The 14245-nt window shown below is 36.5% G+C and overlaps 1 protein-coding gene and 1 long non-coding RNA gene across 4 annotated transcripts in view; one reads left to right on the top strand and one right to left on the bottom strand.

The window, feature by feature from the left end:
• Positions 1 to 14245, top strand: part of LOC145214524 (serine/threonine-protein kinase MRCK alpha-like) — a 43656-nt gene that overhangs the window by 22238 nt on the left and 7173 nt on the right. For all 3 annotated transcript variants that reach the window (XM_080083070.1, XM_080083071.1, XM_080083073.1), the window contains exons 12-22: positions 3744 to 3879; positions 4405 to 4537; positions 8840 to 8913; positions 8970 to 9127; positions 9224 to 9454; positions 9522 to 9773; positions 9838 to 9926; positions 11749 to 11915; positions 12670 to 12762; positions 12824 to 12962; positions 13024 to 13088. In XM_080083070.1, the coding sequence (XP_079939196.1) occupies positions 3744 to 3879; positions 4405 to 4537; positions 8840 to 8913; positions 8970 to 9127; positions 9224 to 9454; positions 9522 to 9773; positions 9838 to 9926; positions 11749 to 11915; positions 12670 to 12762; positions 12824 to 12962; positions 13024 to 13088 (1537 nt within the window). The remainder of the gene's footprint in view (positions 1 to 3743; positions 3880 to 4404; positions 4538 to 8839; positions 8914 to 8969; positions 9128 to 9223; positions 9455 to 9521; positions 9774 to 9837; positions 9927 to 11748; positions 11916 to 12669; positions 12763 to 12823; positions 12963 to 13023; positions 13089 to 14245) is intronic.
• On the bottom strand, positions 9371 to 10706 carry LOC145214526 (uncharacterized). The gene is made up of 2 exons (XR_013857064.1): positions 10174 to 10706; positions 9371 to 10003 (listed from the first exon to the last, which is right to left on the bottom strand). It is a non-coding gene; the product is annotated as an uncharacterized LOC145214526 (long non-coding RNA).

The following is a 14245-nucleotide window of genomic DNA, read 5'->3' on the forward strand; positions in this document are numbered from 1 at the left end:
GAGACAATGATCGCCGACGGAAATGAAACTGTGAAAAATTGACGCTAACCTCTGTTGTCTGGAGCTTTGCATTGACCCCAACCACAGGAAAAATGTTGCCCCTATATAACATTTGATGAAACTAGTTGTCGTCGATTTATAAAAATCTCCTACACAAGTTTACTTGAGTAGTTTATTGTGCCATTCATCCTGTTACGAATTCAAAAGAAATGTGTGTGTGGGGACCCATTGGTTTTTGCTTGCAGAAACAATTATGTTATAACAGACCACAAAAATATTGGTACCATACTGAATGTATCCATCAAATATATATCCCTTACAATTAAAATGAGTGGTGCGTAAATATGGCACAGTTTCTGTAAAATGGAATATATAGGAAAACCACTATTCCAGTTTAACAATGATTGTGCCCTATTTTTACTGTTACCAAATCGCATGTGCACATGTGTGGGGACCCATTAGATTATGCTTGCAGAAACAATTATGTTATAAAGTGCCAGGAAAAAGATAGGGACCCAATGAAATGTAGGTGCCAAATATATATCCATTATAAATATAGTAAATGGTGTATGTGATACATCGTTAAATATGATATAGTATATATAAACTGGCAATAATAGGAAAACCACTATTCTAGTTGATGTAGTGTATTTCAACCATGAAGTTTGACCATAGATTTTCATATTATTACATTTACGTGTGAAATTAACAGATCTTTTTACATTTTGTTTTTCAATAGCTAAATGAATCACTAAAATTGTGTAAACAAGTCATCAAAACATATTGCCTTTTCGGCTGCTGCACGGCCCAGAGGTTACTGCAGGTTAACATAAACATATTGCATGACAAGTTTCTGTCACACTATGTTGCAGATTAATTGATTAGTATTTATTGCTATGTTGGGTTCTAGCCAATGTTATGATCGTTTTCAAACAAGCTTTAAACTTGAGTAGTACAGCTAGTTTTTGTTGGAATACAAAAAAAATCACTTCCAGCTTTAGTTTACTTCTCTCGGTATGTGAGGTATTTTCTGTTTGTTAATTATGGGTTCCCTCACCTGAAGTGGACACATTTTGATTTTACTCAATAAGTTTTTTTGTTTTTTTCCCCTAAAGTTTGTCCGACCTCTTTTGCCATGAAATGTTTGATGTATTTAGAAGAAACTTTTGCAGACGGTTAAAAATAGTGAAAGCCTGTTGTTATGTAATTAACCGTAAAATATATAGTATTTATAGATTGGTAACATATAGAAAAGCTGATTTTGTAGTGTTATCCAATAGGCCTGATGTTAAAATGTATCAGTAATACAATGAAGATATTTTTGGCAAGACATTTCTAAGGATTTGTAAAAATAGTCCAAACATTTTATGGATCAAAACATGGGCAACCTTGAATTTCTGTTAGCACAAAAACACATGTTGTTAAATGTCAAAAAAATGATAAAAATCTATTTGAAGGTTGTGGATGAACTTATATTCGTTGTAACTATAGTTAAATATGTGTGTAAAATCAATACAGGTTTGTTCAATGTAAATATACAGAAAACCTCACCCTCGCCTTCTAGTTTGTTTCTGCCTTTGATCCGATTTGCAGTACATGAAGGTAGGGATGTTTGAAGCAGAATATTGAATCTATTGGATTCGAATCCAATTTATTTAGGGTAATTATGGGTCCCCTTCCCTGAAGGGGACACATATTGATTTTACTCGAATTTGTTTTTCTTTTTTTTCTTTCCAAAGTTTGCCCGACTCGTTTTTCCATCAAATGTTTGATGGATTGGGATGAAATTTACACAGATGGTAGATATAGGTATGTAGATGTGTATCCCACTTTGTTTTTGTTGATAACCCCAGTATTTATCCTGCTAGCCCCCTAAAAAGGGTTATTTTCTTGCCAAAGTTTGTCCGACTCGTTTTTCCATCAAATGTTTGATGGATTTGGCTGAAATTTACACAGATGGTAGATATAGGTATGTAGATGTGCACCCCACTTTGTTTTTGTTGATAACCCCAGTATTTACCCCGCTAGCCCTCTAAAATGGGTTATTTTCTGCCTAAAGTTTGTCAGACTCATTTTTCCATCAAATGTTTAATGGACTTGGATGAAATTTACACAGATGGTAGATATAGTTATGTAGATGTGCGTCCCACTTTGTTTTTGCTGATAACCCCAGTATTTACCCCGCTAGCCCCCTAAATGAGTGAGTTTGTAAACAATGTCGGAATTGGCTGAAATTTGGATAGCTTGTAGAGTATGCCATTTGTAGGTGTCAATTATTGTGTTCAACCCTGTAGCCTCAACATTTACCCCACAAGCCCCCAAAGTGTAAAACGTATTTATATGTTACTGGGCACCACAAACGAAAGAATTCTGTGGCGCAATAGTGCTACAACGGCAACCAGTTATGTGTTACTCATGATGGGTTGCTTGGTGGACGTTTTTGCGCCATGGCAGTTAGGGGGTTGTTAACAGCCCCCCTATGACGTCAGAAGCATTAACGGTTGTTGCTCAAAACACATCTAGTGGTCGAAATTTTAAACATTGGCAGATTGGGCTAAAATTTTGCAGTACTATTGATTGAGTCATTGAGGTTTCATATTTTTTTAGTTTAGTGTCAAACCCCATTAGTTACCCTACTAGCCCCCTAAAATGGTTAAGTTCATAAAACAGTGTCGGAATTGGCTAAAATTTGGGTAGCATGTGGACTATGGTTATCTCTTGAAATGCACTATTTTTAACTTTACATGTGTGAGGACCCATGAGTTTTTGCCTGCAAAAACAACTAAGGTTATAAAAGACGATGGCTAATATGGGACCCAATGCAAAAAAAGAATAGGAAATATATTTATGTTTTAAAATAGGTTATAGTGTAAATGCAACGACAAAATGTGCTGAGCCACCCTTCTAGTTGAAACCGATATTAATGTGTGCTCTGACCGTTTGGAAAAATGTGAACATGTTCATTCCTTATTTGCACCAGAGCACGGTTATTTAACTGGTCGCAAAATACAGCAGTTTGTAATAACTCCATAACTATGTGACACTAGTTTGGTACACATCGGTGACTACGTTTTTGCCATGCGGTTTGCAACATTATGACATCATTTAGTTGTATTCCAAATTTGGCAGCCAAAAACTATCAACGGGTTTGCGTTAGGCAGCAAGAGAAGCTTCTCCAAGCTTTTGATTGTCTGTAAATATCCTTAAAAAATGCAGTCCTGGCCCGTGCAAAAACATGTTTGGTATGTTTCTAAACACCAGACTAACATAAAAATGTAGTGAGTAATTTTCAACTTATGTGCTGCAGAAGTGCAAGTAGTTTAATAGGAATTTAAAAATTAAGCACCCAATGTACCAATTTTGTTTGTAGTCTTCCTGTTTTGGACAATTAAATAAATTGTACTTTGGAGAGTCTATGTCAGTCCTCTCCAAACAAACCAAATTACCTCAGCATGCTCACATTACTCCCTAAGTTTTTTCTGCAGTGGATTTTCTTTTGTATTGGTTGTTTCTTTTATTGCTATGAAAAAAATAGGTTTTATATTCTTTTAAACTGGTTTACTTGGATTGTTGTCCAGATTAAATATTACACAGTCAAAATTTATGTAAGACTTGGATCGATATTCTGTATTCGAAGCGATTATTCTAGAATACCCAGTTATTCTACTTTGAACATCCCTACATGAAGGTTTTGTTGGAACAATGTACTGTAATTTCCATGCTTATGGATTGGTGTTTTTAAGAATGACGGAGTTGCAATCTCAAAAAAACAAACTTGGTCGACAACTTCGTGAAAAGGAAGAGGAACTGGATATTGTTTCCACCAAACTTGATCAACTGCGACATGATCACAGGAAGAGTGAAAAGCAGCGGAAGTTGGTAAGTGTTTTGTTTCAATTCAAGTGGGGCAAGATACATGTTTGACATTACACACAATCAAGATGTTTTGGTCTAATTCAGTGAATCAGCAGGCATGATAAGTTTGTTGAACTAGAGATTTTTATTTTCGCTGGATATTGGTTTGCTGTTTGTATGTTTGTTGTGTGTGATACCTAGTGTTTTCATTTGCACAAAAATAGGATGAAAAAGTACATCCTATGTACAGAGCATGGTCAACAACCCTTTTTCACTAAAAAGTGGCTAATTTAAGAAATCATACATAACTATATAACTACAAGACCTAACATAGTGTTTCCGAAACTGGGGCTGATGAAAAAAATGTTACAGGGTATAGTTTGGTGACCCACTACACATTGCCTTAAATATAAAAAATAAAGACATAGTTATTATCAGGTGTTATAAGTTAGACATAATAACACCACAGTTTGCTAGTGTTATGCAAACACACATTGTTATAAACCACTTTCTTAGTGAAAGATTTCATGAACTTTTTTTAAATTTTAGTATGAAGAACGCTGTGATGAGCAACAGAATACAATCAACAGCAAAAAGAAGCTTTGTGAGTCTCTTAATGAAAAAGTTAAACAATTGGAGGATGGACTACATCAGTTCAACAGGAAGCCTTCCACAAGCAATGGTAAAGTACAGTGTTTTTGTAGCTTATTAGGCCACAGACTAACGACATTCTTGTGTATCTTGTATTCATTATGTGCTGAATTGTGAGGAATCAAAATGTAATTCCATTTGCACATGGGACCAATGTTAAATCCATATTAATTGATGATTTTTTTCTTTCTTTTTTTCTTTTTTCTCCGGTGAAGTTTGTCCATGCACTTTTGGCATGAAATCTTTGGTGAATTTGGATGAAACTTTCACAGATGGTAGATATATTTATGCAGATGTGCCATTTGCTTTGTTTGACTTGATAACCCCAGTATTTACCCCGCTAGACCCCAAAGTGTAAAACGTTTTTATATGTTGCTGCGCACCACAAACGAAAGATTTCTGTAGTATAATGGTATAATAAAGGCACCAGTACATATCATACTTGTGTTTGTGCATTACTTGGTGGACGTTTTTGCACATACCAGTCAGAGGGGTATTAACAGCCTTATGACGTCAGAAGCGTTGACGAATGTTGTTAATAACACCTCTAGTGGTCAGAATTTTAAACATTGTTCGATTTGGATAAAATTTTACATGACTGTTAATTAGGTCATCGTGGTTTCATATTTTATACTTTTGGGTATTAAACCCCATCAGTTACCCCACTGACCCCCTAAAATGGGTGAGTTTTTTAAACGGTGTCAGAATTTAGTGAAATTTGAAATACTTGCGGAATTTGTCATTTATAGCTGTCAATTGTTTTTTTAACCCTGCAACCCCAATATTTACCCCTCTAGCCCCCTAAAAAGGGTAAATTTTTTAAACATTGTCCGAATTTGATGAAATTTGGACAGCTTAGAGAGTGTGCTATTTATAGTTGTTGTTTGTTATGTTCAACCCTGTTGCCCCAACATTTATCCCACTAGCCCCCCAAAATGGGTCCATTTTGTAAACAATGTCAGAATTGAATGAAATTTACATAGCTTGTAGAGTGTGTCATTTATAGGTGTAGAATGTTGTGTTCAACCCTGTTGCCCCAACATTTACCCCACTAGCCCCCCAAAATGTTGTGTTCAACCCTGTTGCCCCAACATTTACCCCACTAGCCCATCCCCCCCCCCCCCCCCAAATGACCCAGCAGATCACCCGCAGGCCCCCAAAACGTATTTTTTTAAAAACGGCTGTACTGACTAAAGTACAGCATCTCTGAGTGATATGCTGTGTTGTTTGGTGCAATATAAGATATTTCAAAGAATTTTTTATCTTTTTTTTTCGATTCACCCCTTAAACCCCCAAATATTCATTTCTGTCTAATGCTGGTTTGTTAAATGCGTTTGGTCAAGAAAGAGTGCTTCAAATTTATTCAAATTTGCACAGATGTTAGTTATTGTTCCAAATTTGATCCTCCTGAAGTTTGACTCCAAACGACCCAGTGGTTCAGCCACAGCCCCCCCCCCAAAAAAAAAAAATTAAAAACGGCTGTGCTGACTAAAGTACATAATCTGAGAGTTTCATGGTGTGTTGGTTGGTGCAATGTAAGCTATTCTAAAGAATTTTGTAACTTTTTATTGGATTCACCCATTTTTACCCCTTAAACCCCCAAATAATAAGTTTTGGGCCAAAAATACAAGCCCTAATGTGCTGAAATGCAATTTGTTTGCAGTAGGTTATTCGTTCAGTACTTAAATTTTTGCCTTAATCGGCCAAATAGTTACTTTTACAGCCCATAATATGTGTACACTGTCAGTCAGATAGAAGTCTCAACTCTCAAGGGAGTAATTCACTTGTTTACGATTAAGGCGGGTGAATGCAGCGGGATTGCTCAGCTTGACGTCTGGCCCGGCGTTTTACGAGACAGTCGTTTCGGTGATTAGAAATCATCTGTTTTTGCGCAACTATGCTATGTCGTTTTATTAAGTATCAAGCACATTTTCAGTTGTGGAAAATTGTGTTAAAAACTGACCTTGAACGACAATATCAAGGTCAAAGCATGAGATTAAATTAAAAGTATTTTTCCCGTTCTTATGTACTTTTTTTTGTAATTATATGACAATAATGATGCAAAAAGAATACGGACAAACGCGCGTGTGGGGACCCATCTGTTTTTGCTTGCAAAAACAATCATATATGTAGATCAAATGATGTGTATAGCAAATTGGTAAATATCGTATAGAATATATAAAATGGAAGTATATCAGAAAGCCACCTTTCTAGTGATAAAATGGTTTTATTTTAAATCTACAACTTAATAGATAGTTATTTAAAGTTTGTCCCTGGAAATTTTGACCTCAATCAACCCTGGGGTTCACAGGTTCTAAAACATGAGATTGAAAAAATGACCACACTTACCACAGTTAGTTCCTTTGTTGGTCGCAAATTGGTTTAAAGCAGTTCGTAAATTTTGAGTTGGATCATCCTCATTAAACTGTTTTAGCCACATATATTGGTTTTTGTATGATTAGTTATCCAAACTTAATCCTCCAAAAGTTTGGCCCCAAATGAAACAACTGTTCACCCACAGGTCCCCAAAACGTTTTTTAACTGCTCTACTTATTAAAGTGCACAATCTAGGAGTTTTATATTGTGTTGGTTTGTGCATTGTAAGAGATTCTAAAGTGTAACATATTCCCCTTGACCCCACAATATTCATTTGTAGGTTTACCAGTAATAAGTTTACAAATACAAGCCCTAAGGTGCTGATATTTATGGGCCCTGAAGGGGACACATAATGATTTTACTTGAATTGTTGTTGTTTTTTCTGTTTTTTTCTTCCTTTTTTTTCTTCCCAAAGTTTGTCCAACTCGTTTTTCCATCAAATGTTTGATGGATTTGGCTGAAATTTACACAGATGGTAGATATAGTTATGTAGATGTGCATCCCACTTTGTTTTTGTTGATAACCCCAGTATTTACCCCGCTAGCCCCCTAAAATGGGTATTTCCCCCCCGAAGTTTGTCCGACTCGTTTTTCCATCAAATGTTTGATGGATTTGGCTGAAATTTACACAGATGGTAGATATATTTATGTAGATGTGCATCCCACTTTGTTTTTGTTGATAACCCCAGTATTTACCCCGCTAGACCCCTAAAATGGGTGAGTTTTTAAACAGTGTCAGAATTGGCTGAAATTTGGATTTCTTGTATAGTATGCCATTTATAGGTGTAGATTGTTGTGTTCAACCCTGTAGTCCTAACATTTACCCCACAAGCCACTACTAAAGTGTAAAACGTATTTGTATGTTACTGCGCACCACAAACGAAAGATTTCTTTGGAGCAATAGTGTTAAAAGGGCAACCAGTTGTATGTTGCTCGTTGGTGGGTTGCTTGGTGGTCGTTTTTGCGCCATGGCAGTTAGGGGCTTGTTCACAGCCCTATGACGTCAGAAACATTAACGGTTGTTGCTCAAAACACCTCTAGTGGTCAAAATTTTAAACATTGGCGGATTGGGCTAAAATTTTGCAGCACTATTGATTGAGTCATTGTGGTTTTTATATATTTTTTAGTTTGTGTGTCGAACCCAATTAGTTGCCCTACTAGCCCCCTAAAATGGGTCAGTTTTTTAAAATGTTAAATAGGACATACTTCAAACAATATCTGGGGTGAATCTAATTTTATAGTTTGTATTCTACATAGTATTATTATTTAAGCCCAGTGCCGATCACTGTGTTTTACCTTACAACACCCGACTTTCTCATGGTTATCTCTTGAATTGCATTATTTTCAACTTTGCATGTGTGGGGACCCATGAGTTTTTGCCTGCAGAAACGACTAAAGTTATAAAAGACGATGGCTAATATGGGACCCAATACAAAATAAGCATAGAAAATATATTTATGTTTTAAAATAGGTTATAGTGTATATGCAAGGGCAATATGTGCTAAGCCACCCTTCTAGTTTCAACAGTTGTTTGTAGGGTATTTTTTGCTTGTTATTTACAATTTTTAGCGTGATTGGTAGAGTGGTTACATCTACAGACCTGAATATGTAACCTTCAGGCACGAAAGCGCAGAAATCCTAAGAAAGTGATTTATTGGTGTGTGATTGTGGTGGTTTAATGCAGAGCCAGGGGTCTCTGCTTTGCTTTATGCATGGACAGATGTATTACTAGGCAGTATTTTCAGCAATTGGAAATCGCCTGTTTTACTGCGGCAATACAATGAGCTTATATTATGACTTTCCTTCCCTAAACGCATTGATTTCACTTGATTTGTTTTCTTTTTATCCGCCAAATCTGAATAAAAAGGTACAGATTTTGGAATTTAATCTCTATGTTCCACAATCATATTTTTAAACTTAACGTCCTAAATATTTACTGCCTGGTGTTTTTGACTTAGATGTTGTTGACGGCGCAGTAGCAAAAAGTGATCAAGTAATTCAGCAGCTGAAAGTGGAAATGGAGAACCTGGAAGTATGATTTGCAAAATTGTTGCTAGAAGTTACTTTTTATTCCAATCTTTTTCACAGAAAGAACATCAATCAGAAATCATTAAAAGGGAAGGATTGCACATGGCTGAAGTAAAAAGCCTGAAAACAGAAGCAAGAGAAAATGAATCACAAATTATGTCACTTCAACGGGAAATAATGATTCTGAAAGACAAAGTAGAGAAAATACGAAGAGAGAGGTAATTATACCAATCTAAAATCTGGGTGGTTAACAAAAGTTCATTAATTGAAAAAGTGTTACTATTATTTTAAATGTATCAATATTACATTTGCAGCAATCAAGAATTACAGGATTCTCTAAAAGAAGTTAAGCAAAAACAAGAGCGTCAAACTAAAATCCTTTCTGACAACAACAATGCCTTGCAATCTGAAGTTGAAAGATTAGGTATGGAACTAGAGAAATCAAAGCAACAAAACAGGGATCTTGATGGTGAAGTAAAAGAACTAAAAGAAAGAAAAGATTTGATTCAACAGTGGGAAGGACAAGTTGGTGAGATCGTGCAATGGTATGGAACTGCTTATGTTTGTGTTACAATAAGTGAAACAATAAGTTTATTATAATTATTGCTTAAGGGTTTCTGATGAAAAAGATGCTCGGGGTTACCTACAGGCGTTAGCTGCAAAAATGACTGATGAAATGGACAATTTAAAACATGCAAGCGCACGAACAAATACTATGGATAAATGGCAAACACAAAGGCGACAAAAAGTGGACAGACAAGCAATATTGGAGCTGCAATCAAATCTACAATCAGAGATTCAAGCCAAACAAAATATATCTGAACAGTTGACCAAAGCTTCAGAGCATTCTCTGGTTTTAGAAAAGTATGTTCAGTTTTTTTTTAGATTGTGGTTGTTTCGTTTTTATATTTTTTACACTTTGGTATAGGCGACTTCAGGAAAGTCTGAAACAAGTTTCAAACCTTATGGAAGAAAGAAAACATCTTGAAGATCAAGTAAATGAGTTGAAGAAAAAAAGTAAGTTGTGGCATTCCCACTTTTATTGCAGTAAACATCTCACAAAATAGTACAGGGTTCCCGCGGGTATGGAAAACCTGGAAAAGTGATGACATTTAAATTTGTATTTTTAAGGCCTGGAAAAGTTTTGAAAAACGCCAACTTTTACAAAAGTCCTTGAAAAAGTATGGAATTTGGCGACTGTTTTAACCTGAAAATGCCAGATAGATATAGGAATTTTAAATTATGTAACATAAAAATATTTGACCTTGTATTGCTCATCCAGCAGTTATATTGCAAACAATCGACGTTTCGACGTCCTATACAAGACGCCTTCATCAGGATAATGACATAACTTGCAAGACAAATTTCTTTTAAAGCGACAAAATGCAAAACACACACACGTAAAACAGCGATAACAAGATCGCGCGGCTGCAAACTCGCACCACCGTAGCGATAAAACAAGCTCAGTGGTGTAAAAGCGACCGATAATTTATCGGCATTAGAACATCTGTTTTAACGTTCATTGTGTTGGCGCGTGAATGGATGTTCCAAGACTCTAGGAAACTTCGCTTGTGATAATCAGTTTCCTTCACCAACACTTGAGCAGCAGAAAAGTTAATGCTGTGATGGTGAGTGGTTGCATGGTTTGCCAACGCTGATTTCTTCGCATCATTCTTGCCCACATCCCTTTCGTGCTCCTTCCGGCGCGTCTTCTACCAGTCTCACCGATGTATATTTCGTCACACTCCCCGCACGGTATAGCATACACCACACCCCTAGTTACAGTAGCATCTAGACTCTAGAGGGTCTTTTGGGTGCGACAGCATCTGACGTAGGGTGTTTGCTGGTTTGACCCCAACTGATACTCCGAAATCGGTTAACATATGACGGATTATATCTGTTAACCTTGGTATGTAAGGTAAGGTGACGAAGGCACAATCTTTGTACTGGATCTCTTTCCGTGAAACCTTTTTGTGATCACGGAGAATCCAGTTCGGGTAGCCATTTAACCGCAGGGCCTCATTTACCCTGTGCAATTCCGTTTGAAGCACTGCTGGGTCTGTCGGTTAAATGGCTACCCGAACTGGATTCTCCGTGATCACAAAAAGGTTTCACGGAAAGAGATCCAGTACAAAGATCGTGCCTTCGTCACCTTATATTACATACCAAGGTTAACAGATCGGTTGGGGTCAAACCAGCAAACACCCTACGTCAGATGCTGTCGCACCCAAAAGACCCTCTAGTAGATGCTACTGCAACTAGGGGTGTGGTGTATGCTATACCGTGCGGGGAGTGTGACGAAATATACATCGGTGAGACTGGTAGAAGTCTAAATACGCGCCGGAAGGAGCACGAAAGGGATGTGGACAAGAATGATGCGAAGAAATCAGCGATGGCAAACCATGCAACCACTCACCATCACAGCATTAACTTTTCTGCTGCTCAAGTGTGTGTGTTTTGCATTTTGTCGCTTTAAAATGAAGTTGTCCTGCAAGTTATGTCATTATCCTGATGAAGGCGTCTTGTATAGGACGTCGAAACGTCGATTGTTTGCAATAAAACTGCTGGATGAGCAATACTTGGTCATACATTATGCCTGGCAGCAATAGCTTATTTCATAAAAATATTTGTTGCAAGTATGGTAAATTGGCTGCATCTAATGAAGTTTAATTCTTACTAGTTTCAAGATTGGAATTGCTCACTGTTTTTTCAAATAAGGTTATGGAATTTGTTTTGTTTTTCCTTTTTGGTTTTGGAAAAGTTTTGGAAAAGTCATGGAATTTAAGAACGAAAATTGTGCGGGAACCCTGATAGTAGATACATATTATCCTTTTTGTAGATTCCAGTCGACCGCTTTCATCCATTCTTAATTGGGGTGATCTTGATGATGATGAAAACTCTATTACTGATACCCCACGATCACATGTTACGAATGAATCCATTGACTCTGATTTTTCAACAAATAAAACAGACTTTGAGAAGGAACTTTCCTCATTTCCACCCAAGGTATTTTGACCAGGCAGATATAGTATTGCATATTGAACAAAAAATAGTCTACTTTGCTAGCTTTGATATTTTTTCAGATATCCTGTTGTATGTTTTTACCCAGAACGGTTCTATAGGAATGATGTTTTTTTTTATTACCCCAAAAATTTCATTTGTCTCCTGAAAGTGTACGCAAGGGGAAGGGGATAATAACTTCCCTGAAGGGGACGCATCTTGATTTCACTCTGTTTTTGTTTATTTATTTTTTCTTGCTCGAAGTTTGTCCAAGCACTTTTTGCATGAAATCTTTGATGGATTTGGATGAAATTTTCACAGATGGTAGATATGGTCATGTAGATGTGTCTTTTGGTTTGTTTGACTTGGTAGCCCCAGTAGTTACCCCACTAGCCCCCTAAATGGGCAATTTTTTAAACAGTGTCGGAGTTGGATGAAATTTAGACAGTTTGGTCATTTTGCCATTTAAAGGTGTTGATTGTTGTGTTTTACCCTGTAACCCCCCCAATATATTTTTTTTATTAAAATTTAAAATGCTTCACATAATTATAAAAGTATCAGCTCCATTTGAAAGAAAACAAAACTGACCTTCTGTTGACCAAAACAAAAGTTTGGGAACAACGTTTCCAAAAATTGTTTTTTACACCACTTTTATATATTTAGCTACAGCTATTTTTCTTCTGTTTATAGTAAGAAAGTTTTAAAACTTTGTATCTGCAACTATACTGTGCAATAATACATTTGTCACCATTAATTGCAGGATGATGCTACCTCCAAATCTACTCATGGAATGTTTGTGGAACCCACTAATAGACCCAATGCTCATCGCTTTGTTGTAAAGACATTTTCATCTGTAGGACTTTTATCATGTGAAATCAAGTATTGTCAGTTACAACAGTTCTATTCTTGTTTAGCCGATGAAATGTAACCACTGTTCGTCACTAATGGTGGGACTCATTAGACAAGGTACAACATGTGGTGTTTGTTCCTTTTCTTGTCATGTTGCTTGTGCACAAAAGGCCCCTGCTGTTTGTCCCATTCCCGCCGACCAAGGTATCATATTGTTTTTCTGTAAGTTTTATCAAGCTTAAAAAACAAACTCTTTTACCTTTAGCCAAGCGACCTTCTGGCATTGATCCTCATAGGGGCATTGGTACGGTGTATGAAGGTCATGTTCGGGTAAGTATATTTTAACACAACCTGATAAAATTTATTATGGGTCTTTTGCAGCCCAAACATTTGCTCTGAATGCCCTTGACATTTTGTTTTTGTTGAAAAAATGGTCATTTAGATGTGCTATCTGTTGCCTTGGACTCAATAGCCAAAGGTTTTGCATGATGCTGAGCAGCACATACAAAGTTTCTTTTGGTGACAGTGTTATAATTGCAACCGAACATGGGTTTGTTTGTGACATAGTTAAAAAGTTTTTTGCACATCCCAGTTAGGAAATTTTACAGTAATGTAGTTTGGTATTTTATTAGTTATGGGGCCCCTTCCCTGAAGGGGACTCATATTGTTTTTGTTCGTATTTTTTTTCGTTTTTCTGTCTAACGCTCGTTTGGTTAAGATAGAGTGCTTCAAATTTATTCAAATTTACACAGATGTTAGTTATTTATCCATACTTGATCCTCCTGAAGTTTGACCCCAAATAACCCAAGGGTTCACCCACAGACCCCCAAAACGTATTTTTTTAATTTTTAACGGCTGTACTAACTAAAGTAAATGATGAAGGAGTTTTCATCTTTGTTGTTTGGTGCAATGTAAGGTATTCTAAATATTTTTGTACCTTTAAAATGGATTTACCCATTTTCACCCCTTAAACTCCGAAACAGTTGGTTTTAGTTTTTCTAGTCCTTAAGGTCAGAAATGCAAGCCCGCTACATGTGCTAAAATTTTTTAAAAAATGTTTGCAGTGGGTTACCCATTTGGTGTTCAAAATTTTTGCTCAATAATAGCCAAATGGTTACCATTTCAGCCCATAATATGTGTACACTGGAAAACCCAAGGGAGTAATTCACTGGTTTACAATTGCAGCGATTATATGTATAGCGGGAGATCGCTGCTTGACACGGGCGTTTTAGCAGGCAGTCTTTGTGATTATTAGACATCAGCGCATTATGCTATGTGGTTTTAATAAGTTAGCACACTTTTTCCGTTTTAGCGTAAGTGTTTTTTATCTTAGAAGTGATTAAAATGATACTGTGTTGATTTTTTTTTATTAACATGCAGGTAAATTACTAGACGTTTTTCAAAGATGCTATAAAATGTCATTAAACAGTCGGCTGCCCTATGATGACTGAAAGTGTACTTGTAGGTAACACAGTTAAGAAAGTTTT

This window comes from Phallusia mammillata, chromosome 2, assembly GCF_965637545.1.
Source record: "Phallusia mammillata chromosome 2, kaPhaMamm4.hap1.1, whole genome shotgun sequence".
Lineage (NCBI taxonomy): Eukaryota > Metazoa > Chordata > Ascidiacea > Phlebobranchia > Ascidiidae > Phallusia > Phallusia mammillata.